Here is a 27,793-nt window from a genome sequence, read left to right as displayed (position 1 = left end):
GAACAACATGGATCCTGACCAGACTGCGCAGATGCTCAGGCTGGTCTGGATCCATGCTAGTCGCAAACGCACTATGTTGGTTTTCTCATGGCGCGGCTCAATTATATAAACAATTACAGCATAATGAAGATTTATTGTTGTTTTCGAACCTTAATACATTATTACTTTATTAGTCGTTGCTAGTGTAAAACAAGGAAACCGAACACTTTCAAAATGATTCCAGGTTTTGTTTCAGGAAATATCAGACATGTATTTGTTGTTGTTGTTTTTTTTTTTGTGTTTTTTTTTTTTGATAAATTTGGAAACAACTTATATATTAGAATGTGATTATGACATGCACAGATAAATGGAGGACATTACATGAGCGTTTTATTAAACAAGTTGAATAAAACAATAAATTGCTAGACTATTTTTTTATTCAATGAGTTTATTCAGTTTAATTTGAAAAGCCAGATATGTCATTTTCTTTCGATTGTATGGTGGCCTTTTCAAGCTAAAAAATTGAAATGCCGTTTCTACTATTACAGACTTATCTTACTTGAAAAGCAAAATTGTGAAATTCCGTTAAACATGCAATAAATAATGGATCAATATGACAGAAGTGGATTTGTCAAAAAATACATAAAAATACAGGTTGCATGTAACGGTATGTAACTCTTTAGAACTAGTTGTTTCATTGACTTTAATTGGCCTTCACGCAAACTATAAAAGAAACTCTGTTAAATCGTTGTGAAATTTAAGAATTCCTCTTTTATGTAATTTTAGAGTCATTTCTTTTATAAATCAAGTAATTGTAAATAATTACATTTCTCGGGCTGTACCTCTTTATGTATGAAATACCTTGAAAACCCATATCGCGCGTTGGAGGCCTATTTTTCCTATTAATTTTCATGCAATTATTTTAAAGGACCTCTTCCATGTATGTTTTCCATACACGTATAAGAATGTTTGCCATCTTCAATCAATTATTCATCAACAGCTATCACGGATATTTTCTGTAAAGGTCCCCATGTTGCATGTGGAATAGCGTACAGCCTATCATTTTACCAAAGCTATTTCATAATTAACATTTAATGATTTATCGCTATGTAGTGTATGGTTGACATGTTATCAAATTCAGTCTTTGAGGTATACCCCGGACGACGTAGTCCGTATAATATTCTTTCAGAACTATTTCACAAAGTTGTGTTGTATTTTAAGCTCATTTTTTTTTCAAAAAAAAAAAAAAAAAAAAAAAACCCGAAAGGAACGATTTATTTCTGTGGAACATCTCTGCAAACAAAGCTGTCTTGATTTCATTTCGAAACACACATGCTTGGTAATAACTCATTCTTTATGGTCCTACGTTATACCATGTGGCCGTCTCTAGGGATGCTGCAAAAGTACAGAAGTGGTCTTGAAAGGTGAACACCGACTGGATTCCCATAACGGACGCTGTGAACATTTTTATTGTGTCAGTCACTCACTTTATAAGATCACATCGCTGCTTTTCCCGAGGGCAAAATGTAACTCGATACTGACTGTAAAGCTGTCAAAACGTTTATGTTTAAATCGTTGTTTTAGCGGAATACTATAATTTTTATGTCCTTATTTCGATTTTTCGATTTAAAAAAAAAAAGAATAAAAACACAACAACAAAACAACGACAAACAAAACAAAACAAAAAAACCCACAACAACAACAACAAAAAATAAAACAAAAGAACGCAATAAACAAACAATGCTTCGTTACATAAGCGTCATTTATTTGTGTCATATTCCAAATATAGGGACATAGAACATGCAGTAAAAGAGTAAAGAAAGCATATTACCCTAAAGGGCAGTAACAAGCATGTCCGTATCTTAAACCACTTTGAAATACATATGTTCATAGTCAACCTAAGCATGGTATACTAGTATGTGCAGTTATTCGACTATAAATACAAGTTTTTTAAAGGATACTTTTTGAACCACAGCACTGGCACAATTATTTTGTGAAAAGTAAAATCAAAAACAGACTTACCAGTCGAAAACTCTTTAACATTTGAACAGCGTACGTCCCCTCATATGGCTGTCTTCCAAACAAATGCAGTGCTGTGAAAATTAAAAAATGTACAAAAAATGGACATAGACTACTTAGTCTATAGGAGTCAAGCAATGAATTTGGGACCAGTTTTGGAAACTGAACTCAAGTTTGAATGGGTAAGCGTAAAGCATGCATAAATTTACCAAGCATCATTTGACAATATTGGTATCTTTTATTTTTCAGAAGTGACACTTTGCAAGCAGACGATGAATAGGTTATTTATTGCTACATGTTTAGTGTGTATAACAGGGATTTACGCAAGTAAGTATTTTCAACATTGCACATTATTATACAATATTGTTGACTTTTCATAAAAATGTGATGAATTTTGCACAAACTTTACATGTGCCCTTTGTGTGGGAATCGTCCCAGTCAAAAGGGACACAATAGTCGGAGATGTGATACTTGGTTTAAACAGATTTAGTTTCATTATTCGTGTACAGATATACAAGCAAACACATACGATCATACATCAGCATCAAACGTTGTTCGTTCAGAAAATCGTTAAGATATATGATGTAATAGAAAAATAAATGGACATGTGATATATAGTTATGCCTTTTCACTCAGTATTGTCACTATTGTGAATTCTATTTCTCTATGCATGACAATGTTGATATATATTTAGACCGTATCAGTACCTTATTTACCATTCATTATTGCGTGTATCATAACAGTAATGACTTGCATTAAACAAAACTTTTGTAAGTTCGTCTCCCTTGAAATGTGACATTTGTATTTCATCTTCGATTCCACACGTTTAATCCTGATAATTTGGTTCCATAAACAATCAATAACAGCCAATGTCATAATAATGAATAAGGCCATACCATTATGCAACAATAGTTACTAGAATATAAATAAGATGTTTAACAGCATCGATTACATCTGATCTGCTTTAACGTATTAAAATTGTTTACACGTTCATGCACACGCACATGCACGCACTAACGTATATTTAATTAATTATGTATTAAATGCGTTTATTAAACAATGGAGGTATTTTATAAAGAAACTGAACATTACATATGTGAAGCAAATATGGTTCATTTATTTAATACACTATTTAAAGTCACTGATATGCTGAGAAGATTTTATTTGAAAATAGACAACCTTATTTGGTCTCATTGCAGATGCGACAGGTATTTTATACACTTCATAAATTTTAATGATGGTTTGAAGTGGAGTTATATGATAAACATCTTCTAACATGTTTTGACTCTGACATAATTCAACAGTTTCAACAAAATAAATTTGACGGTGCATGAAGGTGTTAAATATACAGTCTAACCTGTATTAAATAACCTCTGAATATAGATCACTTATCTCTCAAGACCACTTCAGTTTAAGGTATAAGTATTTAATGCATATGGTGACCTGTATATAACGAATACCTGCAAATAAAGCGTATACAGAAGGCACAAGATATTTTTTATTTACAAGAAGAAATGTGACTTATATGCTACATAAGTATCTACTTCCTGTGTTCGTACTCTTGTATTTAAGTCTGAAATTAAAATTTCGGCCTAAGAAAACCCAGTATTCAATGTTACATAGCTTTGTTTGTTACAAATTCATACCTCTGAAAATTCGCTGAACTGTCTGTGGCTGAAAAGTCTGTTGCTTTATACAGTTAAGACTTTTATATGTAAGTGAAGTATGAAAAATAAAACTGAATTTGTTTCGAAGCTGATGGTAGTTATAGGGAAACGTTAGTAAGAAAGTTTAGGGATATTTTATCATATCATTTCTAAATTTTGGACGAGGAAAATTGATGATTACCGTCTCTGGAGATTCTTACATTTATTAAGAATAGAAATCAGGTCCACGTTTTTCGGTATATAATTGAGTAAACAGGATTTTATTACTGTATATCTGAAGAAAAGAAAGTTCTGTAGAATTTCATTTTCTTTTTCCATTGTATTATCCATTTGAAATTGACCACCCACACGTTTGCCTTTTTGAAAAGACAAATGCCGCGTATAACCTCACAGTACTTTGGAAAAGTTAGTGCCTCTTGTGTTAAGTCAGTTCCGAATTAAAAGAACTCTCTTCTGTGCAATAAAGGAAGTCCAGTATTCGTATTAGTGTAACTCAGCATCGTATTTACATTTCTATGAAAAAGATATCACACAAATATGGTCTTTAATATCGGTCCAACAACAAAACCAAGTTGGCGTTTTATCGGTGCAATATTGTTTCTTGACCGTTGTTTTATCCGGCCGTGGCCCCATATTGCTTTCATCTTTACTTCCTGTTTATATCCAGGTCGTTTAACAGCTGATCAGAACTGTACATTTTAATTGGTTGCTGAAAAATTCCACATGTTTCCGAATGGAATAGATAATACTTTCTCTTAAGGGATGTGCAGGTGCTCTGACCTGTGTTGTAAGACCTTTTAATCCGTTGCAAGGTATCTGTGGAAATAGCTTGTAAAACGTCTTAAAACTGAATACCCTGCGGCAGAGTTCGACTCTGCCACACTGGTAATTTGTGATCTCCCGTAAACGATTTCAGTTTACTCGTCCCCTAGTGAACTCGTACCCCAGTCAACTCGTCCCGATTTTGATCATTTTATATGCTTTGACGATTTCAAAAATGGTTATTTATTTTCGGCCCCCGCTACCACCCCCACCCCTGTCACGCTTTTTGGCTGTCCTGTTTAGCCTCCCCCGCCCCCCCTAAACCCCCCCCGCCCCCTCCCCCCCCCCCAAGAAAAAAAAAGACTATGATTAATATATTTATGATTGAAAGATATGTTTTCTGTCAGATATGTTCTACAAAAAACACATGAAAGTTTTATTATCAGAACGACATTTTGTTTTGCTTTATAAATACCCGATGGTATGTAAAAGTGTACACTTTTCGTTACTTCAAGTGTGCGTTGACTAATGCGGCCGTGTATCTTTTTTTAAAGATACTTCTTGTTTTACATGTTTGCCGATACTGTTCCAATGTGTATATGTTAGCTGTGCTGTTGTTCTTCTTTAAATGAAGATGTTTTCTTGGCGATCATTTTTGTTTTTAGAAAATGGACATTTCCATATCAACAAACAAGGTCGGGTGTTTTAGCTTAATTTCTAGAGAATGACATGTTTTGTATCCATTTCTTTTTGTTGTTCACAGGGATGTCCCCACCAAGCATTTCAGAACCGCAGGGCAACAAGTGGAATCCAGACGTTGAATATATCAGAATTCCAGATTCGAAATCTAAGAAATGCAATGCAACAGCTAATCCAAAGGCAAAGTGAGAAATATTTATATGAGCCGCGCCATGAGAAAAACCAACATAGTGGCTTTGCGACCAGCATGGATCCAGACCAGCCTGCGCATCCGCGCAGTCTGGTCAGGATCCATGCTGTTCGCTAATGGTTTCTCTAATTGTAAGAGGCTTTGAAAGCGAACAGCATGGATCCTGACCAGCCTGCGCGTATGCGTAGGCTTGTCTGGATCCATGCTGGTCACAAAGCCACTATGTTGGTTTTCTCGTGGCGCGGCTTATATCTGTTTAATGCTGAAATAGTTGGCTTAAATCTTAATATTTTGTTTCTTGTCTTTTTTATGTTTCATTGAAATCCATTACGATGTCACCAAAGGTAATTGAACTGGTGCTGATCTGCACTTGATCATGGCAAAATTCTCAAGTCATATAGGGCATCTCGGAAACTAATAAGACTGATGATGTTCATTTTTTTTTTGTATCAGAAAAAGAAAATCCATCCAAAAGGAGCAATCATCAAGGTCACGTCAGAATTTTAAACTGTTTCAGACACTAGATTTTGAAAATCGGAGAGAAAGTCACATTTTCAGTATCCAAATCACATGTCTATATTAATTGCTAACACTTTTAAGGATTGCATACTGTTCTAATGTTCCTAATCCAGCCTGTATTTGGCAGGATAGAAATATGTACTATTCATTATTATTTAAGCCATTTCTCATACTAACCGAACCGGAATCGAAACCGGAACCGAAACCAGAACAATGTCGTTATTTTGGGCTTTAACCTAAGATGCACCGAATCCATTTTGATAAAATTATAATTCCACAGTGATATAAAGATTCTTTCTTGCTTTGCACCTAGATATTACTGGACATTCAATGGTGAACGTATTTCATCGGATGAATCCACGGTAGCTGTTGATGAGACTACAGGATTGCTAACAACCGGAAGTAGTTTTAGTGAATCAAATTCAGGCGATTATCAGTGCTTCGCTTACAATGACGTTGGTACAACTATGACACCAATCCTGAAACTGGTTACAGCAAGTAAGTACAAGATCTTATAAGCTTAATTCTTATCTTCAATGTAGGCTCTATTAGTTGGATGATATATAAACACTGATAGTTCTTGACTGCCTTGTTGCAGATATCGTTGAATCACTGTAAATATGATTTTGTATTTCATTGATGGTTTTGGTTAATAACACCATCACCATAGCTGGATCCAGGTATAATGCAATATACCCTAAACAATGTTTCGAGGGAACCAGGTGGCTGCTAGAACAGGTATGAGCGCCAGTCTGAACGTATTATCTTCGCTTACAATGACGTTGGAACTACTAATTATCTTAGTTCGTTTGGATGTCTGAAAGTGCTTTTTTTGTCGAAATGTTTTTTCCCATCATTCTATTAGAAAAATGTAACTTGGGGTTTATTGCTGTTTTTTTTTTCAAGCTAAAATTTAACAATTATAAAACATTTGTAAGACTTTAAGGGTATGTGCCTCGAATCTCAGTAGTCATTGGTCGAAGCAAATAAATGTCGTTGGGGTTACCTTTAAGAAGCCCCACTGCTCCAAAAATAGTATAGTTCATGGAGATCGGGCGCTGTGGTCAAGCAGTAAAACTGTCTGAATACTAAACAAGGAATTTGATCATGTCGTTAATTCGATTTCCCGCTCTTCCACACGAAATAACCAACATTCGGATAAGAGAACCGTGTATTGGAGCTTTACACTACGCAAAAAACCCATAAGTCTTCTAACTCTTGAAATGTCCTTCCAATAACATAACTACCAGTCATGTCAATCTTCTGGAGGAGTCGCCTGTATTGGTACAAATAAGCTTTTACAAAGAGTCAAACAAAGAAATACCGGTACATAAACACAAGTAGATACATCGAGAAGGCGTAGTACCCTGACAAGAAGTTATTGCAGTTACTGTCAGGCAAGACACTTTATAGAAGACGTTTAGGCATCAGAAATGGAAGAAGAGCTGTGTATAATATATTCATAAAAGCGCATAAAATACATTTAAGTTAGCGGAATGCTATAGACGATTGCATATATAAGCTTAGAATCGGGAAGACACCTATTCAACCAGGAGAAGAGTTCAAGGTTACAGATAGACAAGAGGTTTATTACGCGACATTCACTAGTCAATGGTTTATAGGCACTAATTTTGACTATATGCCGGGAAGCCATTCAATGAGAGTATAACCTACAGATTAGATTAATATGACATAGGCTAAACATACATACGACAGGGCTCGTATATTATTGATTCACAGACATCATCTTGCCGGAACTTCAGTGAAAAGAACTGTCAAGAATAGCAGTTCCAGCAAATAGGTGGTTAAGCTGAACATCATTAGTTGTATGTTATTAGCTTAAAACATTAAATGATTTGTCAGGTCCCCTAAGTTATTGCGCACAGAATCTAACTCATTAGTAAATCTTTGGTACACTAATCATTAAGGTAAGGTTGGCAGAGGAAATTTAGATATATAATACTATAAATGAATCAGTAGCTCCACAGTTTATGAAAGGACATTCAGCCTACAGTGATAGCAAGTCGAAGTGACCTTAAACGGTGTACCCATTTCAGTGTCTAAGAAATAAGGCGGAAGCATTTCCCAGGATTTCGACAAGTTTCATCCAGTGTGTGTAACAAGCAACCGCATCGTGCGGTTATAGTACAAAGGTGCCCGTTTCGGGTCAGGTTTTGAAAATATTTTCAGCAGCAGATGTTACAGAAACAATTCATTTCATAATGTAACGTAATATGATTCTTAAACATAATCTATTACTTGAAAACATTGTAGGAATCGTATCTCAGAACTCGGCGATATATGACCATTTTGTGTCGATTCGCCGTAAAACCCAACTCACTCACTCGTATCTCAGAAATGCAAATCTTAAGGTGTCAGTTTTCTAAAAGTTATATTCAGATATTAATAAATTACAGTCATGAATTACGTGATCAATGATCACTAAGTATGTTGTGTACGAGGTCGTAACCTGTTAGCGCATCAGATCACTGGTACATTAAAAGCCAACCATATATCTAGCACAAAAAATGACTTACCAGCTTTGAAGGGGTTAGCATTTCACTTTTAAGAAGTCGGGCAAAAATAACTAATTAAAATCAGTTCCGTAAAATATCCATTTTATAATGTTTAAAAATATCTAACATTTTTTTTTAATTCTTGTTGCAGAAGCTGGTCCCTTCGCCGGCAGCAGTGCACCGGAACCTGCTAAAATTGTAACCGCGTCTCAGTACGTTAAACTTGAGTGTAAAGACATGCCTGAAAGTGTTCCGCGTGGGCTGGTTGGCTGGAAACGTGGAATTACGGTAGGTGGTTTAATCCTGTTGGTTAACGAAAAGTCAGGTGTAAGTCCTGTTTATTGATATCTCTGTATAAAGCAGCCAGATGTAGGAACATCCTGTTAGTTGATGTTTCACAGGTCCTGTTGGCCGATACTTTCGGTACTTCACTGTAAAACAGTAAGGTAAAACAGGCGGATATAGGGAACTCATGTTGGTCGATTGTTTTATTGTGGAACAGTCAGGTGTAAATCCTTGTGGTTGATGATTTACTGTAAAACAGGCGGGTGTAGGTAGATCCTGATGATTAATATATCACTGTAAAGCAGTCAGATGTAGATCCTCTTTGTTGATGTTTCGTTGTAAAGCTTTCATGTGTAGATAAATTCAGTTAGTTGATGTTTCGCTTTAAAACAATCAGGTGGAGATAGATACTGTTGGTTGATATTTCACTGTAAAGCAGTCAGGTGAATGGAGATACAGCTGGTTGATGTCCATGGCAAACAGTCAGGTTCAGATCCTGTTGGTTGATATATATCATTGTAAAGCAGTCGGGTATAGGTCCTGTTTGTTGATATTTCACTGTAGAACAGTAAGGTGTACATCCTGTTTAAGATTTTGAAGTCGAACAGTCGGGTGTAGGTAGATGCTGTTGGTTGATGTTTCAGTGTAAATCAGTCAGGTTCAGATCCTGTCGTTTCCTATTTCACTGTACAGCAGTTAGGTGTAGGTAGGTTCTGGTGGTTGATGTTAAAGTGTACACAGGTCAGGTGTAGATCTTCCTTGTTGATGTTTCAGTGAATAACAGTCAGGTGTAGGTAGATCCTGTTGTTTGATGTTTCACTGTTAAACAATCAGATGATGCAATTCTTGTTTGTTAATATTTCATTGTAACGCCGCCAGATAAAGATTCTATCTGTTGAGGTTTCCGCGTAAAAAAAGACAGGTTTACGCCATATTGGTCGATTTTTCACTTTGAAGCAGTCAGTTGTAGATCCTTTTGGTTGATGTTCCTCTGAACGAAAAGCCTTCAGGTGTAGGTTTATCCAATTTATCTATGATTACGTTTTGTATAGTCATGTGTTGGTAGATACTGATGGTTGATGTTTCACTGGAAAGCAGGCAGGTGTTGGATAATCCTGTCTGTTGATGTTCCACGCTAAAATAGTCGGGTGCAAATCCTGTTGGTTTATTTTTCGCTGAAAAGCAGTCGGGCATATATCAAGTTTGATATGTTTAACTGTAAGACTGTCTGGTTTAGATCCTGTTAATCAATTTTCAATGTAAACCAGTCATGTGCTTGTAGATTTTAATGACTGAAATTTCACTGTAAAACAGCTAGATGTAATAAAATCCTGTTGGTGGATGTTTTACTGTAAAGCTGTCAGGTGTCAATTCTGTTGTTTGATATTTCACTGTAAAGTAGTCAGATGTTGGGAAGTCCTGTGGTGTTACTAAATTATACACCAGTCAAATGTAGATCCAGCTGGCTGATGTTTAAAATGTAAAACAGTCAGGTGCAGTAGTTCCTGTTAGTTGGTGTTTCACTGTAAAAAGTCATACGCAGATCCTGTTTGTTGATATTTCACCATATAACAGTCAGGTGTAGATCCTTTTTGTTGATGTTTTGCCAAAAAAAACTGTCAGGTCTAAACCATGTTAGTTGATTTTTTACTTTAAAGCAGTAAGGTTTAAACAGATATTGTTGGTTGATGGTTTACTATTATGCAGTCAGGTATAGGTATATATTTTTAAATTTTTAACCTTCTTTTATTCTACTACTGTTTTTAACATTTTAACAACCATTCCATTCTATGTCTTATAGTCTTACTATGCCTGGAAGTCTTCTTCCAGTTTTACTTTTATTTTCACTAACACCCGCCGTGCACCCTGCCCATAATACTCGCAAGAGGCGTGGGGCAGTAAACATAGATAGATAGATAGATAGGTCCTGTTTTTTGGGGATTTTAAATGTTATAGAGCAATCCTGTTAGTTTAGGTTTCACTTTAAAACAGCCAGGATTTGGTTATTTCTGTTAACTGATGTTTCACTCTAAAGCAGTCAGGTGTAGGTTGAGCCTGTTGGTCGAAACGTCATCTTAAAACAGTAGATCCTGCTGGTTGATAAGTCACTGTTCAGTAAGCGGGTGTATTTAGATCCTGTTCCTCGATTTTTTTTACTGTAAAACAGTCAGGTGTTGAACATTTTTGGATGATAATTCACTGAAAAACAGGAGGGTGTAGGTAGATCTTGATTATTGATGTTTCACGGTAAAGTAGTCAGGAGCACATTCCTTTGGTTGATGTTTCTCTATGAAGATAATCCTGTTAGTTGGTATTTGACTTTAAAACCTACGGTTGAAGTTTATTGTTAGACAGTCAGGTGTAGATCCTGTTGATCAATGTTTCACTAAAACATAATCAGGTCTTATTAGGTCCTGTTGGTTTAGTTTTCACTATAAAGCAGTCATGTGTAGGAAGGTCCTGATGGCTGATGTTTTACTGTAAATTATTTAAACACAGATCCTGTTGGTTGATGTTTGACTGTATAACTGTTAGGTGTAGATCCTATTGGCCGATCTTTCACTGTATAACTGTCAGGTGAGGATCCTGTTGGTAGATTATTCACTGTAAAGCAGGCTGTAAAGTCACTGTAAAGTCAAGTAGATCTTGATAATTGATGTGTTACTGTAAAACAGCCAAGAGCCATATTTATTGCTGTCAGGTGTAGATCTTGTTGGTCGATGTGTCACTGAAGGTCCTGTCGGTTGCTGATTCACTTTAAAGAGTGCGACTGCAGGTAGATCCTGAATATAAATGTTTTACTGTAAAACAGTCAGGAATATTTCATGTTTGATTCAATCAGGTATATGTAGATACTGTAGTCGACGTTTCACTGTAAAAATTGACAGGTATAGATCCTGTTGGTTGATGTTTCACTGTAGAAAATATATTTATTTCTTGAATGTTCACTGTAAAACAGTCTGGTTAAGAATGACTGATGCTTTACTATTTCACTGTAAAGCAGTCTGGTGTAGGTAGGTCGGGGCTTTTTATGTTAAACTGTTTACAGGTCTGTTGTAGACCTTACTTGTTGATGTTTGAGTGTAAAACAGTCACGTGTAGGTAGATCCTGTTGGTGGTTGAGATTTTACGGTGAGAGTTAGTTGTAGGTAGGTCCTTTTGTTTGATATTTTTCTGTAAATCAGTCAGGAGTTGGTTCGTCCTGGTAGTTAATATTTAGCTGTAAACCAGTTAGGCGTGGGTCCTTCTGGTTGATCTTTCACTTTAAAACTGCCAGGTGTAGTTAGATCCTGATGGTTCATGTTTAACTGATAACCACTCAAATTCAGACCCTGTTGGTTGTTTTTTCACTGTTAAGTAGTCAGGTGTAGATTCTCTTTGTTGATGTTTAATTGTAAAACTGTCAGGTTTAGAAATTTTTGGTCGATGTTTAACTGTAGAGGAGTCAGGTGAAAATCCTCCTGTTGATTGATGTTTCATTCTTTAACAGTAAGGTGTAAGTAGATCCTATTGGTTACTGTTTCACGGTTAAACAGTCAGGTGGATTTCCTATTGGTTGATGTTTATCTGTAAAATAAAAGCTGTTGGGTGAATTTTCACTGTAAAACAGTCAGATATAGCATAATTGATGTTTTACTATAATAAAGCTTTCAGGTGTAGTATCACCTTTTGGTTGATGTTTCTCTCTTAAGCTTTCAGGCGGTGAAAGTAAGTCATGTTAATTATTATTAAATTTAAAACAGTCATGTGTATGTAGAGACGTCTGGTTGATATTTCACTGTAAAGCAGTCAGATGTTTGTTTATCCGTTTGGTCGATGGTTCGCTGCAAAACAGTCAGTTGTCGGTAGATCTTGTTGGTTGATGTTGTACTGTAAAACAGTTTGGAGTAGATCTTGTTGGTTGATGTTTCACTGCAAAGCAGTAAAGTGTAGGTAGATCCTGTTGGCTTATATTTCACTGTAAAACTATAAGATGCAGATCCAGTTTCTTTATGTTTCAATGTAACACACTAAAATGTTGCTTCTTTTTTGTTGATGTTTCTCTGTAAAACGATCAGATGTAGGTCCTGTCTATTGATTTGTCTCTATGAAGCAGTCAGGTGTAGGTACAACCTGTTGGTATATGTTCTACTGTAAAGTGGTCAGGAGTGGGTAGATCCTGTTGGTCGATACGTCACTGTAAAATAGTGAGGTGTAGAGTTTGCTGGTTGATAATTCACATTAAAGCAGGCGAGTGTATGCAGAACTGATAATTGATGTTTCACTGTAAAGCAGCCAAGTTTAGATCGTTTGGGGTGATGTTTTACTTTGAAGCTTTCAGGTGTATGTAATTCCTGTTAATTGATGAATCCCTTTAAAACAGTCAAGTGTAAGTAGAAAATGAAAGTTTAATTTTCACGTTAAAACAGTCAATTGCAGATCCTGTTGGTTGGTATTTCTCTGAAAGGCAGTCGGGTTCGGGTATAGATCTTGTTTGTTGATATTTCACTGATCACCAGACAGGTGTAGATCCTGTTGGTCAATGTTTCACTGTTAACAGTCATGTGTAGGTAGGTCCTGATGATTGATGTTTCACTGTAACAAAGTAAGGTGTATGTAGGTCCTGTTAGTTGAGGTTTAACTTTAACACAATCATTTGTATGTAGATCCTGTTAGTTGATGTTTCACTGTGAAACTGTCATGTGTAAATGCTATTGTTTGATATTTCAGTGTAAAGCAGTCAGGTGTAGGTACGTCCTGGTGGTTGATGTTTAGCTGTAAACTAGTCAGGTGTAGATCCTGCATGTTGATGTTTTATTTCGAAAACTATCAGATGCAGAACCTGTTTGTGAAACAGTCATATGTAGGGCGTAATTTTCATTTTTCACTATAAAGCAGTCAGGTATAGGTACACCCTGTTGGTTAATGTTTCACTGTAAAGCAGTCAGGTGAATGTAAATCTTGTTGGTCGTTACGTCACAGTAAGGTGTAAATCCTGTTGGTTGATCACTGTAAAGCGGTCAGGTGTATATCCATTTGTGTGTTTTGTTACTGTAAAGCTTTTAGGTGTATGTAAATTATGTAAGCTGATGATTCACTTTAAAAAAAAGTCAAATGTATGTAGATACTGATGGCTTCGCGGTAAAACAGTCAGGTGCAGGATCTGTTTCTCAAATCAAATATAGGTAAGTCCCGTTGGCCTAGGTTTCACTGTGAATAGTCAGTATTAGGTAGGTCCAGATGGTTGATGTTTAACTGTAAAATAGTCAAATGCAGATGCTGTTGGTCGTTGTTTTACTGTTAAACGGTCATGTTTAGATCATAATTATCGACGTTTCACTGTAAAATATTCAGTTTTAGGCAGTTCCCGTTGGTGGAATTTTCACTGTTAAAAAGTCCTGTGTTGATCCTGTTAGTCGATGTTTCACTGTAAGAATGCAAGGTTAGGATCCTGTCGGTAGATGATTCACTGTAAAGCAGGCGAGTGCAGGTAGAACCTGATGATTGATGTTTACTTCAAAACAGTCAGGAGTTTTTCCTCTATATTGCAATCAGGTGTAGATAGATCCTATTGTTCGACGTTTCACTGTAAAACAGACAGGTGTTGATCCTGTTGTTTGATGTTTCACTGTAAACAATACGATACAGGTCATGTTTCATTATAAAGCAGTCGAATGTAGATCCTGTTGGTTAGTGTTTCTTTATAAAGCAGTCAGATTTTGATCCTTTTGATAGATGTTTCGCTGTAAAACAAGTAGGTGTAGATCCTTTTGTTTGATACTTTGCTGTGAAGCAGTCAGATTTAGGTAAGGTCTTGTTGGTTTATATTAAACTGTGGACTAGTTAGGTGTAGATTCTGCTGGTCAATGTCTCGTGGTAAAACAGTCATTTGTAGGTATATCCTGTTGGTAGATATTTTTTTGAAAAAACAAGAGCTGTCACTAATGGTGACAAATGCCCCCGCAGCGCCTTGACCGTTGACCTGGTGACCTTGACCTTTGACCTGGTGGCCCCCAAAGTCAGTAGGGGTCGTATACTTATTAAGTACTATCAGCATGAGACGTTTGAAGGTCCTGGGTGCAGTGGTTCGCGAGTAAAGTGCCTTCATGCAAAAAGTTAACATTGTGACGAACGAACTAACGAACGGACGGACAGTTGAAAACTAATATGCCTCCCTTCGGGGGCATAAAAATGACTTTTAGAAAACGACTGAAGTGTCTATATGCAATTATAAGTGGTATTACAATTTCTTTTGTATTTCGCAACTTCATCAACTTTGAAAACGTCTGAAACCTTGTTTTACATGTAGGAGCAAAAGGGGAAGACAATTTTTACTGTAACAAGTAGGCATTGTGAACCAACATTTTCTGTTCGATCTCTTAATCTCCACATACATGCGATTTCATCCTCCTCCTGTTGTTTGGAAAAAATATTTTCTGTTATGTCAGATTGTCATTAGGGAAAGCCATTGGTCTTAGCCTGTCCGGTATAACTTTGATGGTTATTACACTAAATAACTGGATGGTATTTGGCCTTTACTCGTTTTAAACTACTCCTTCGAAGTTTATAACTAATTTTTAACAAGAGCTCGTCGAACACGAAATGCCCCCCTTGATGCATTTAGTAATTGCACAGGGAACTGAAATTATATGCTCACTGTAAGCAAAAGTTCTACCAATCTGACTTTGACCTTTAACCTAACAAGAGATTACAAAGTGATCTTGGTGCCATCCACTGAGCCATTTTTGAATGTTCCAAATTTCAAGACTAGCTCAAGGTCAAAATCAAGGTCAAATTTCATTTCGGTACAATATAATGAGTATAAGGTCCAAATTTGAAAGCTGTGGCTTGAGAAATGTTAAAGTAGGTCACTAGATCAATATCAAAGTCAAAGTTCATTTCGGTAGACAGAAATATGCAAGTGCTTCAAAATTCAGAACACAAAAATATGCATGCGGTCCAAATCTGAAATCTGTACAATTAGGAATGTGAAAGTAGGTCACTAGGTCAATCTCAAGATCAAAGTTCATTTCGGTACACAAAACTACGCATGTGGTCAAAATTTGAAGCCTGTACCTTCAAAAATGTGAAAGTAGGTCACTAGGTCAATTTCAAGGTAAAACCTTTTTTTTGGTACACAAAACTACGCATGTGGTCCAACTTTGAAGGCTGTAGCTTGAAAAATGTGAAAGTAGGTCACTAGGTTAAAATCAAGGTCAGATTTCATTTCGGAACACAAAACTATGCATGTGGTTCAAATTTGAAGGCTGTAGCTACAGAAATGTGAAAGTAGGTCACTAGGTCAATGTCAAGGTCAAAATATTTTTCGGTGCACAAAACTATGCATGTGGTCCAAATTTGAAGGCTGTAGCTACAGAAATGTGAAAGTAGGTCACTAGGTCAAGGTCAAGGTCAACTCATGTCAAGATCCATCTTGCCACTCAAAACCATACATGTGGTCAAAATTTAAATGTTGTAGGTTATTGACAAGAAGATTTTAAAAGCTTTTCCCTATTCTATATGAACCATGTGACCCCCCAGGGCGGGGCCATATTTGACCCTAGGGGGATAATTTGAACAAACTTTGTAGAGAATTACTAGATGATGCTACATTACAAATGTCAAAGCCCTAGTCATTGTGGTTTGAAGAAGAAGATTTTCAAAGTTTTTCCCTATATAAGTCTATGTAAACCATGTGACCCCCGGGGCGGGGCCATATTTTACCCTGGAGGAATAATTTGAACGCTCTTAGTAGAAGCCCACTAGATGATGTCACATACAAAATATCAAAGCCCTAGGCCCTGTGGTTTTGGACAGGAGGTTTGTCAAAGGTTTTCCCTATATAAGTCTATATAAACCATGTAACCCCCGGGGCGGGGCCATATTAGATCCCAGGGCAATGATTTGAATCATCTTGATAGAGGACCACTAGATGATAATTCATACTAAATTTCAAAGCCCTAGGCTCTGTGGTTTTAAACAAGAAAATCAGAAACTGCTTTAAATGTTCCTGGCCAATGTGACCTTGACCTTTGACATAATGACCTCAAAATCAATAGGGGTTATCTGCTGATCATGATCAACTTAACTGTCAGTTTTCCTGACACTAGGCCCAGGCGTTCTTGAGTTACTGCCCGGAAACCATTTTACTGTTCCTGGTCAACGTGACCTTGACCTTTTGACATACTGACCTCAAAATCAATAGGGGTCATCAGCTGGTCAAGACCAACCTCCCTATTAACTTTTGTGACCATAGGCCTATGCATTCTTGAGTTATCATCCGGAAACCGTTTAACTGTTCAGGGTCACTGTGACCTTGACCTTTAACATATTGACCTCAAACTTGATGGGGGTCATCTGCTGGTCATGACCATAGGCCCCATCTAACGGTATCCTTATGGTATAGCATTATATAGTAAGAAAAGAAAAGGTAGGACACTTCCGAAACATCAAATCTGATTTGAAGCTAATATAGAACGTACGGTTCAAACGATACACTTAATTAATTGATATTATTGTAATAAACCTACGGCATAAGTTTAACCTTTATCACTACAGTATTTTTAAAGAAATAAGCGATTTTCCACGAACTTCAGATTTCTACATCTTCCCTGCTTGTATACATCCGGTTTGCAACGGAGTGAATTTGTGGTCCCTATTGCGGTGGTCAAAAATAAACCTTCGGTAACGAAGGTATAAAATTTCGTGAAAATAAATCGAAAAATTTATATTCTGTACCGGCTTGGCCCGATGTAATAATGTTGTGGTCACGCTTAGCAGCGCTCCTTAGTTGTTCTAACTGAATTGACATTTTTGTTTATTATTGTTTGTCGCTATTTTTTCATTCAGTTCTATTGAAGTAATGATGATGAAGGTATATAGCCGAGGTATATCGATTTTCCCGGTATCTGTCAAACTATACCTATTAACCAATGCAATCGCAGAGGATATTCGCACCGTAGATCCGGAAACAGCGGAGCAAAGCAAATGTTGGACTCGATTCAAAATGTAAAACATCGATTTTATAGCTATAATAGGACTTATTTGAATATTTTTTGTGGTAAATTTGTTAAAATTAATATTTCCAACTAACGTTTAAATTTTATTCTATTGAAATCGATCATATATTAATGAACAAGAGAATATGGGTATTCGGAAGTGTCCTACCTTTTCTTTTTTCTTACTATATAAATGCTATACCATAAGGATGCGTTAGATGGGGCCTGTGGTCATGACTAACCTCCCTATCAACTTTCATGATCCTGTGCCTAAGCTTTCTTGAGTTATCATCCGGAAACCGTTTTACTATTCAGGGTCACTGTGACCTTGACCTTAACATATTGACCTCAAAATCAGTAGGGGTCATCTGCTGGTCATGACCAGCCTTCCTATCAACTTTCATGATCCTAAGCCTAAGCGTTCTTGAGTTATCATCCGGAAAGCGTTTTATTATTCAGGGTCACTGTGACCTTGACCTTTGACATACAGACCTCAAAATCAATAGGGGTCATCTGCTGGTCATGACCAACCTCCCTATCAACTTTCATGATCCTAGGCCCAAGCGTTCTTGAGGTATCATCCGGAAACGGATTGGTCTACATTCCGACCGACCGACCGACATCTGCAAAACAATATACCCCTTCTTCTTCGAAGGGGGACATATATAAAAGGGAAATAATATGAAAACAATGCAAGCTTGATGAAAATTGCTGTATGTGTATTTGTATCGATTTTATTTACATTACATACAGCACGATCTATATATATGCACAACAAGTAGGAATGCACCGGAAACGGAATTTAATGATTATTATTAATAATAAACATGAAAACACTTCCTTACCAGTTACAAGATTAAACCATTTGCCACAAAACTATGACTCATTTTAATTTTGTTTGTAATCGTATAAAAATAGTTTAGTTTACTTTTTACAGAGAACTGAAAGAGACCCTAACAAGTTTGTACCTGTTGAACTTGAGGCGGATAGAATGATGATTGATGAAGACGGTAGGTGCATCTTTTGTACTTGAGAAGATAAGAATGAAAATAAGAGAAAATGATAGGTGTATCTCTTGTACTTGTAAAGGGTAGATTTAAAATAAAGATGATAGGTGTGTCTGCTGTACTTTCGGAAGGTAATACAGAGAGATGATAGTGGTATCTGTTGTAATTGTGGAGAGCAGAATGATAACAGAGAAAGATAATAGATGTGTTCGTTTTAACTTGCTGATGGCAGAATTATAATAGAATAAGATGATAGGTGTATCTGTTGTAATTGTAGAGGATATATTGATAAAACAGAGAGATGATAGGCGTATATGTTGTACTTGCGGAGGGCAAAATATTATAATAGAGAAAGATGATAGGTGTGTTTGTTGTAATTGTGGATGGCAGAATGATAATAGATAAAGATGATGATAGGTGTGATTGCTGTACTTGCGGAGGGCATACAGATAATAGCGAAAGGTGATAGGTGTATAAGTTGTACTTGTGAATAGCATAAAGGTAATAGAGAAAGATGATAGGTATATTTGTTATACTTGTAGAGGTAGACTGAAAATTGTACATGAGAAAGGAAATATAATTTAAGAGAACGACCTTGGGTTTGTCTGTTATACTTGAGGAGAATATAATGATTAAATAGATAAAGATGGACTTAGGTAGGATAGAACGTTAATGGAGAAAAATGATTGGTGTACTGTTGTACTTGAGTAGGATAGAATCACGGGGGAGGAACTGTTACACGAGACTCGGTTGTGGAGGATATCATGTTACAGATTTAGGATGCTACTGTTACAGTATTCCTGGATAACGTTACAGCATTCGCAGGATAATAGTAGCTGTCGGTGTTTTGTTTGCCAAAGAAATGGTAAAGTTTGATCTCTATTTTGCAAAAATAAAAATTGTATTTCTAGATCAATGATATGCACGTCTGTTGAGACATGGCTTAACTTGCGAAACACAGTATATTGATGTCAGTCGAGCGTTTAATGACAAAATTCGAAATTTTGATAGAAAATTATCTAAAAGAAATTGATTAAAAGATATTCCAACCGTATTTCTTGCTCATTTGCATTGATTTAAACCCTCTTCAGGCATGGACCTATAATACGAGGTAGCAAAATAACTGTTGATTTAATTTTTGTGGTTTTATAGAATGTTGCAGTTTAGTAGGATATGTTACAGTTGTGGGGTGCTGCTTCTGATTGTGTTACAGATTTAGGATGATACTTTCTTCCTTCTTCAGGATTCTGTTGTTAGATGTAAATACTGCTAAACAACGTTTATTTTGTCATTTGAGGCAGTCAGACATGCACTACGGCGTTTAAAACACGGGAAAGAAAAAGCTAGAACATTCCACCTAACGGGGGAAGATGTCGGTTGTGATATGTCAAGAATCACATTTGATGAACAGTTGATGATACAAGTTATACACAGCAAATTTCCTTTCCCTTTTCCATGCAAATTGACCGATCACATCGGTTGTTAAATTTTTTTCACAACCTCAAAATAAATCACCAGAGATATCGCAGAGCATTATCAAAAATGTTCTGTTTCTTTATTTATATTCACACAGATGCCTTTCGTTCAAATATAAGAAGACAGCGAGTTACTATGGTTATAAGGTAACTACATTGTACTACTTTTGAGCAGCCCGAATCCAATATGCTCGTACTCGCGTTTACACAATACTAGATGGTGGGCATTGCAGACCTGAGACATGCCTTCGAATGGCACACAGTCCTGAAAAGCTTTTGACACCGGTATATATACAAAGACAAAGACGCATATATTTTTAGATGAAAATCCTGAAACATACATTTTAACTATGAGTTGCGTATAAAATCCTCTGTTAAATGATATAGGCTCCTAACTGTGACCAAACAGATTCAATGCTTCAGATTAGTCAATTTAATTGTGCATGCTTGCCAGATCTTCACTGCGCAGATGCATATCTGCTTGTAGGCAGCTACGCGCCTGCAAACAGACTATAATTCGATGGTTGTTCCAACAGTAAAAACCTATACATGTTTAACAAAAAAAAATCTTTTGTTATTTGAAATAAAGTTTTATTGCACATGTGCGAGTTGTCGTTAGAAAAGCCAATTAATTTCCTAAGTTCTCCATTACCAATTCTGAGAAGATCTTTTTTTTAAGCATATTAGTAACTGAAATCGTTGTTAATGACACGCATTGCCAAGCTCTTCAGAAGCTAGGACACATCGTTTGCTAGCACAGTACATGTAGCACAAACAGGTACCATTTATAAAAGATCAGCCTATTAAAGTGCAAACGACGATTCAATGCGAATTGGTGATTAAGGTATTATATACATAGGATATCGAACAATAGCTTCCCATTGAAAATGTTTATATCATTTAATTATTTATAGATGTTGATTTAGAAATTCGAAGTTAGAACAAAAATGCACTTGGTATAATATATTTGTTACATCTTACAAAAATTCCCACATAATTCATGATTTTTAAATTTTATTTACTATTCTGATATTGTATATTGTCAAAATGTATTCCAAAAAGTATCATCCTAAATCTGTAACACATCCAGCAGTAGCATCCCACAACTGTAACAGTTCCAGCTGAACTGTAACATTTAAAACAAAAAACACGAAAAAATACACCCACAATGATTTTTCTACCTCGTATTATAAGTGCATGCCTAAAGGAGGGTTCTTGTGGATGCAAATGAGCATAAAATATGGTTGAAATATATTTTAATTAACTTCTTTTAGATAATTTTCTATCAAAGTTTCGAATTTTGTCATTATACGCTTAATAGACATCAATATACTGTGTTTCGTAGGTTAAAACATGTCTCAACAGACGTACATACCTTTGACTTAGAAAAACAATTTTTATTTTTGCAAAAAAGAGATAAATCTTTACCATTTCTTTGTCAAAAAAACCTGACAGTGATTATTATCCTGCGAATGCTGTAACGTTATCCGGGAATACTGTAACAGTAGCATCCTAAATCTGTAACACGATATCCTCCACAACCGAGTCTCGTGTAACAGTTCCTCCCCCGTGAGAATGGTAAAAGAGAACGAACGCAGGTGTACTGCTGTATTTGAGTAGGATATAACGGTAATAGACAAAATCGGCAGTTGTACTTTTGTACTTGAGTAACATAACATGGTAACAGACAGAATCGACAAGTTTACTGTAATGCTTGAGAAGGATAGATTGGTTACAGAAAAGAATCGACAGCTGTACTTTTGTACTTGAGTTAGATATAATGGTATTAGACATAATTCTTGCATAAAAACTACTTTTTTCACTGGATCCGCCCATGTATTAACGGGAGGAAAATCGTGTGCAAACAAGGCAATTCACGTGCTGTTAATACATGATTTTTATTTTTGAAATGCTTTGCCAGGGATATATGTATGTATTTTTACGCACACTGATATTTGGCATCTGCGTCTTGTTTCTTCCTTAACAACCTCATCTTGTAGCATTATAGATACAATGTAATACATAGTATGTTTAGCTGTATCTGTTTCCAACCCCAAACGTACTGCCCCCATCAGTGTACGCACTAGCTTCTCTTAGAGTTCACTCCCTTTACAAAGCGTCTGTTCAGTTATTGTAAATAACTGTGAATAAATAAGTATCGCGTGTAACTTGTGCTATTGTTCGTTTTTAGGTATTATATTTATGATTTTGGTAAGTATCAGTCGGTATGTTTTTATCTAATTTCTCGAAGAATTTATATAAACAGCTCGGAAACTTGACACTACGTTCGTACTTATCCGTACTCCAACTGCGTGTCCGTACTCAATATAACTCGAATGCAAAGTTATTATTCTTGAAATTGTGATCGAGTCCATCAAACTGTGAAATGATATGAACAATTATTGGTAATTTTATGTTTGTAATAATGAGAGATAAAAAAATCACTTAAAAACCTTCAGGATGTGCTTTTGATAGTGTTGTTTATTTCCGGGCCCTGGATACGGATATTTAAAACATGTTTACCGTTTCCAAGAACAACAGGAATGGTAAATAAAAAAATGTACCGGAATCGTCAAGTCATCACATATGAAAACAATACATAAATCGTCGTAAAATATTTTTTATGCAAGAATAGCGACAATACACGTTTGTTTTGTGTATTAACGTCTGCAGAAGCCCTTGGGATATGTTTGTGACCTCGACCTTCGGTCTCGGTCACAAACAATCCCGCGGGCATCTGCAGACGTTTATACACAAAAAAACGTGTATTATCCCTACATTGGCAGGTGTATTGTTGCACTTGAGTAGGATAGAATGATAGTAGACAAAATCGGTAGATGTGTTTTTGTACTTGATTAGGATATAATGTTGACAGACATATTTGACAGGTGTACTGTTGTACTTGAGTGTAGGGATAATACACCTTTTTTGAGTATTAACGTCTGCAGAAACCCGCGGGATTGTTTGTGACCGAATATAAAATTGTGACATGATTCCCGATACATATCGTTTTTTTTTTAAGAAAAGTAACAAACATTGTGCCATGAGGTAAAAATATTTATAATTCAGTTGGCATATTTTGAAAGCTTTCATGGAATAGTATAAATTTTCAAATGTAAATGATGAAATTTGGAAAAATAATCTTTTGATTATTCAAATGACAAGTCTAATTCACCACCTTAACTGTATAATATGATCATGTTTTTGAATGATATACAAAACAACAACCATGATAATATTAAACATGTTATTAGACTTCGTACATGCTTATATCACCATGTCATGTTGAATTGAATGCATCTCTTGCTTTGTATACTCAAATAACTGTTATGTACAAGTTTCGAGTTAATAAAGGTATGTTCTGTTAAAAAAATAAGTGCGACAACAATCTATCCATTCATTTTCAGGCAGCCTTCATTTCCTTTGGACAAAGACATCCGACTCCTATTATTACGGCTGTGAGATAACAAATGTAGTCTATATTGTGTCATACGGTAGTAAGAAGGTAGTCGAGCTTATAGTAAACAATGGTGCGTATTACTACGGTTGTTAAAAATTGAAATTATTTGTTGGTCTCAGTATGACTAAGTACATCTCCACTTAACGCTTTGGATCTGAACACGTGCTTTTGATAGACTCGTTCTGACGACCTTTCCGCTAGAAAATCAGAGCCTTGCTTTCAACATTTTGAAAGCGAAAGTAGAAGTTATGTTTATAATTATTATGATGACCACATAATGACTGCGCCCTCGTGTTTTGAGAGTTATCATATTATTGAATTTCTGTTTCTAGTTACCGTTCAATTCGTATGCGCGGGGAGACTTTTCTAGCGTTTTATCTACATTTCTTTAATATTAATAACTATTAAAACCGTGATACATAAAAGACCCGGTGAAAGGCATATGGTAATAAGAACCCCGGTGATAGTAATAAGCACCCCGATGATAGTAATAAGACCCCAGATGTTAGGAATTAGATCCCAGAGGATTGATATTAGAACCCCGTTGATAGGCATTATAACTTCGCTGAAAAGCATAAGAACCACGGTGGTAGATATTAGAATCCCGGAGATAGGCATTAGAACCCTGTTGAAAGTAGTAAGGACCCATGTGATAGTCATTTTAGAACCCCTTTAATGGTAGTGAGAACCCCGGTAATCAACATGAGAACCCTGTTGATAGTCGTTAGAACCTCGATGGTAGTTGAAAAAATCTCTAGACTGTAAAACCTCTAAATTCGAAATAAGAGTAAGAATCCCGGTGATAATAGTAATAACCCCGGTGATAGCAGTAAGAACACCGGTTATTACTGACATTAGAACTTCGTTAACAACCCTAGTGATATTTTAGAAAACCATGCATGGTCTATCTAATGTCTATCGCCAGGGTTCCTTTAACTATCACTGAGGTTGTAATGCCTATCACCAGGGTTTCTTACTACTATCACTGGGCGCAAATTTCATGAAAATACTTGTTTGTTGAATTGACTTAAGTACGTTTATTTGCTTACGTTTTTACTTTTCTTAAGAAAATTAACGTCCAAATGTCAACTTAAGTAGTGTATCACCAGTGTTGTTTTGTCTATCAGCGGGGTTGTAAGCATATCACTTCGATTCTTACTGCATATCACTTCGATTCTTACTGCTATCATCGGGGTTGTAATGCCTATCACTAGGGCTTTAATATCTATCACCGGGGTTCTAATGTCTATCGCCAGGGAACTAATGTCTGTCCCCATGGTTCTGATGCCTATCCCCGTGGTCCTTTTTGCTTTCACCGGGGTTCTAATGCCTATTACCGTGGTTCTTACTGCTATCGTAGGGGGTTATGTTGCTTGTTCCAGGTTGAAATATCTATCATCGGGGTTCTCAAAAGTTCTTTTTACTATCACCATGGTTCGAAAATCTATCAAAGGGGATTCTTTCTGCTATTACATAAGTTTTAATATCTATCATGGGGTGTAATGACTTTCGCCGATTTCTTATGCCTGTCACATGGGTTCATACTGCTACCACCGGAGTTCTAATGCCTATCACCGAGGTTCTTACTACAATCAGCGGGGTTCTAATGTCTATCAAGGTGGGTTCTAATGTATATCAAGGTGGGTTCTTTCTGCTATTACAGGAGTTGTAATGTCAATCACCGGGATTCCAATGAATATCACTAGGTTGTTAATGCCTACTACCGATGTTCTTACTGCTATCACCGTGGTTCTTCCTGCTATCACCGGGGTTTTACTGCTTTCATTGGGCTTCTAATGTCTATCAACGGGATTCTTACTGCTCTCACCGGAGTTCCAATGCCTATGACATGGGTTTTTGTTTTACTACTATCACTGGGTTTCTGATGCCTGTCACTAGGGTTCTTACTGCTATCACCCAGGTTCCATCACCGTGGTTGATTCTAAAACCTATCATCGGGGTTCTTACTTCTATCAACGGGGTACTTTATCCTTATCACCGGAGTTCTTAGTGCTATCACCTGTTTTCTAATACCTGACGATCATAAGGGTTCTTACTGCTTCCACACTGGTTCTAATGCCTAAAGACTATCAGCAGTGGGGAATATTTACTATAAGTATCAAGCGGGTTCTACTATCGTGAGCGCTTTTACGGCTGTGACAATTTTCTGTTTACTTCACTACAGCTCTTTTGTCTATCACCATTTTTAGGTATATATCAAATTGAAATTAATAGATTAATATCACAGAAGTGTAGATAAAGTGCTAGACCTGTCTCCCTGACCATACCTACTGAACGGTGCCTATCCCAGTGACAAGATAGGAAACAGATCACTATAATACCTCATCCGCGCCATTTTGATGGTTCAGCCAAATGCTTGTTGAAACGAGTTGTCTGACTTGTTCAAATAAAAATAGATTTGCAAAAACAGAAATAGCAATATCGGAAATCCAAATATACAGAAAGGTGAATGCGAATGGGTCATCCTCAGATCTTCGTTTAGAAGATCAAGTACTTTAGTTAGATAGTTGTTGCTCTTACCTGTAAACTTGGATTAACACAACCTGTCTACGCTGCATAATATGACCAAAAATACAGCGATTACCACTAAACGGTTGGTATGTTTTTAAAGAAAAATTAAGTTATGAATATTTCTATTATAGGTCATTTAAAGTCATTATTTTATTTCAAATGAAATTTAGATATATTAGTACAGATATTATCGCAAAAATTGGGCTGGAGAATGAATATACTTTCGTTATAAGTTCACAACTAAATTTTGCAATTCATGAGCACGAAAATTGTCTTTATGTAAATGTAAATTACATTCCGCTACTGAAATGATGTCGTCTTGGTGTCTGGACAGCTCAGTTTCGCACTAAAATGAATTCTATCAAACGTTAAACAATTAACAAAGCAAAATATGTTTGATATTTTGTTTCAGATATTGGTTATGAACGAGGACCAGAGTTAAAATCCTCTTCAAAAGACGTAGTGGTGTATGCCGGACATGACGCAGAACTTCAGTGTATTTTTTCTTACTACTCAACCAAGTATGAGATCATAAATGCTTCTTGTTGCATGAAAACAATTTAGACTGTGTATATCTATAATTGTAAAGAAAATGCAAATTATATTCGTTTAATCCGTAGAGGATACAGGCAAAAATAAAATAACAAAAAAAAACCCCCCAAAAAAACCAAAAAAAAAACAACAAATTATGTTCATTGGAAACTATTTTGTTTGCTTTCGCCTTCATCTGTCTGGCTGTCTGTCTATCTGTCTGTCTGTACATCCACATTTAGCTTGTCTGCCCTATAAGTCTCATGGACTTATTTCGACGAAAGAGGAGAGATGCTTCTCCGCGCTTCTGTGCAGAGCTCAGTGAAACTTAGCTTCCCGTTGGTATTATTTTTGTAGAACTATATCGCTTTAAATATCATTTTAGTATAAAATTTGTCCGGATTAAATCTCCGATACTATTGGTGGGATTTTAATACGACTTTAAAGGAATGATCAGTATTCAGTCTAGTTATGTGTATGTAAATGTTTAACCGCTGCATGATTTATGAGTTATGGCTCTTTTATGTAAAATATATATTTATATTTACATTCGCCTTATTCATTTCCATTGAAACTTTTGACGTTCATTTCGTATGAACAGCAAAAGGAAAGGCGCGAAAGTTACGTCATCGCAGCTTAGTGATAACCGACCGCTGTTTTGACGATGTCCGCGTATAGTCAGGGAGAACGTTCCTTAGATGACGTCGCAGTTGTTCCGTCTAGTGAACAGAATGGCCGGGAAGCTGATTTTAATTTTAAAGTCTACAAATTATATGCAATTCATAATATTATATAGTTTACAAATGGAAAGGAAATATAATGTAAATAAGAAATGAAACTATCATTTTCGGTGTTCATGCGAAATGAACGACAGAATAGAATCGGCAATTTAAACATGAATCGCTAGCGCACGGATTTGCCGATCCTATTCTGTCGTTCATTTCGCATGAATACCGAAAAAATAATTTCATTTCTTAAATAACCGTTCAATTTAGAATTTTCAGTATGTTCTAATGTAATTAGTTTTCCATGTTCCTATAAAAATAAGATTAAATGTATAGGGACAAAGATGTTTTGTTTTCAAAGCATTCATAGAGTTTGCTTTAGAACATGACGAATATAACTGAATTTCTGGTAACGTATATATAAAATAATAACTATCATGTTTTGTATT

General features: G+C 36.1%; 1 protein-coding gene across 1 annotated transcript in view; it reads left to right on the top strand.

Moving 5' to 3' along the window:
- LOC123539656 (contactin rig-6-like) overlaps window positions 1-27,793 on the top strand; it is a 50,933-nt gene that overhangs the window by 6,540 nt on the left and 16,600 nt on the right. The window contains exons 2-8 of the mRNA XM_053525982.1: window positions 2,248-2,325; window positions 5,191-5,311; window positions 6,149-6,333; window positions 8,503-8,639; window positions 18,552-18,624; window positions 23,504-23,626; window positions 26,501-26,609. Of these exons, the coding sequence (XP_053381957.1) occupies window positions 2,271-2,325; window positions 5,191-5,311; window positions 6,149-6,333; window positions 8,503-8,639; window positions 18,552-18,624; window positions 23,504-23,626; window positions 26,501-26,609 (803 nt within the window). The 5' untranslated portion in view covers window positions 2,248-2,270. The remainder of the gene's footprint in view (window positions 1-2,247; window positions 2,326-5,190; window positions 5,312-6,148; window positions 6,334-8,502; window positions 8,640-18,551; window positions 18,625-23,503; window positions 23,627-26,500; window positions 26,610-27,793) is intronic.

The sequence above is a fragment of the Mercenaria mercenaria genome, chromosome 16 (assembly GCF_021730395.1).
Source record: "Mercenaria mercenaria strain notata chromosome 16, MADL_Memer_1, whole genome shotgun sequence".
NCBI classification, from domain to species: domain Eukaryota; kingdom Metazoa; phylum Mollusca; class Bivalvia; order Venerida; family Veneridae; genus Mercenaria; species Mercenaria mercenaria.
Note: the sequence above shows the minus strand (reverse complement) of the source record. Positions and strands in the feature narration are given on the sequence as shown.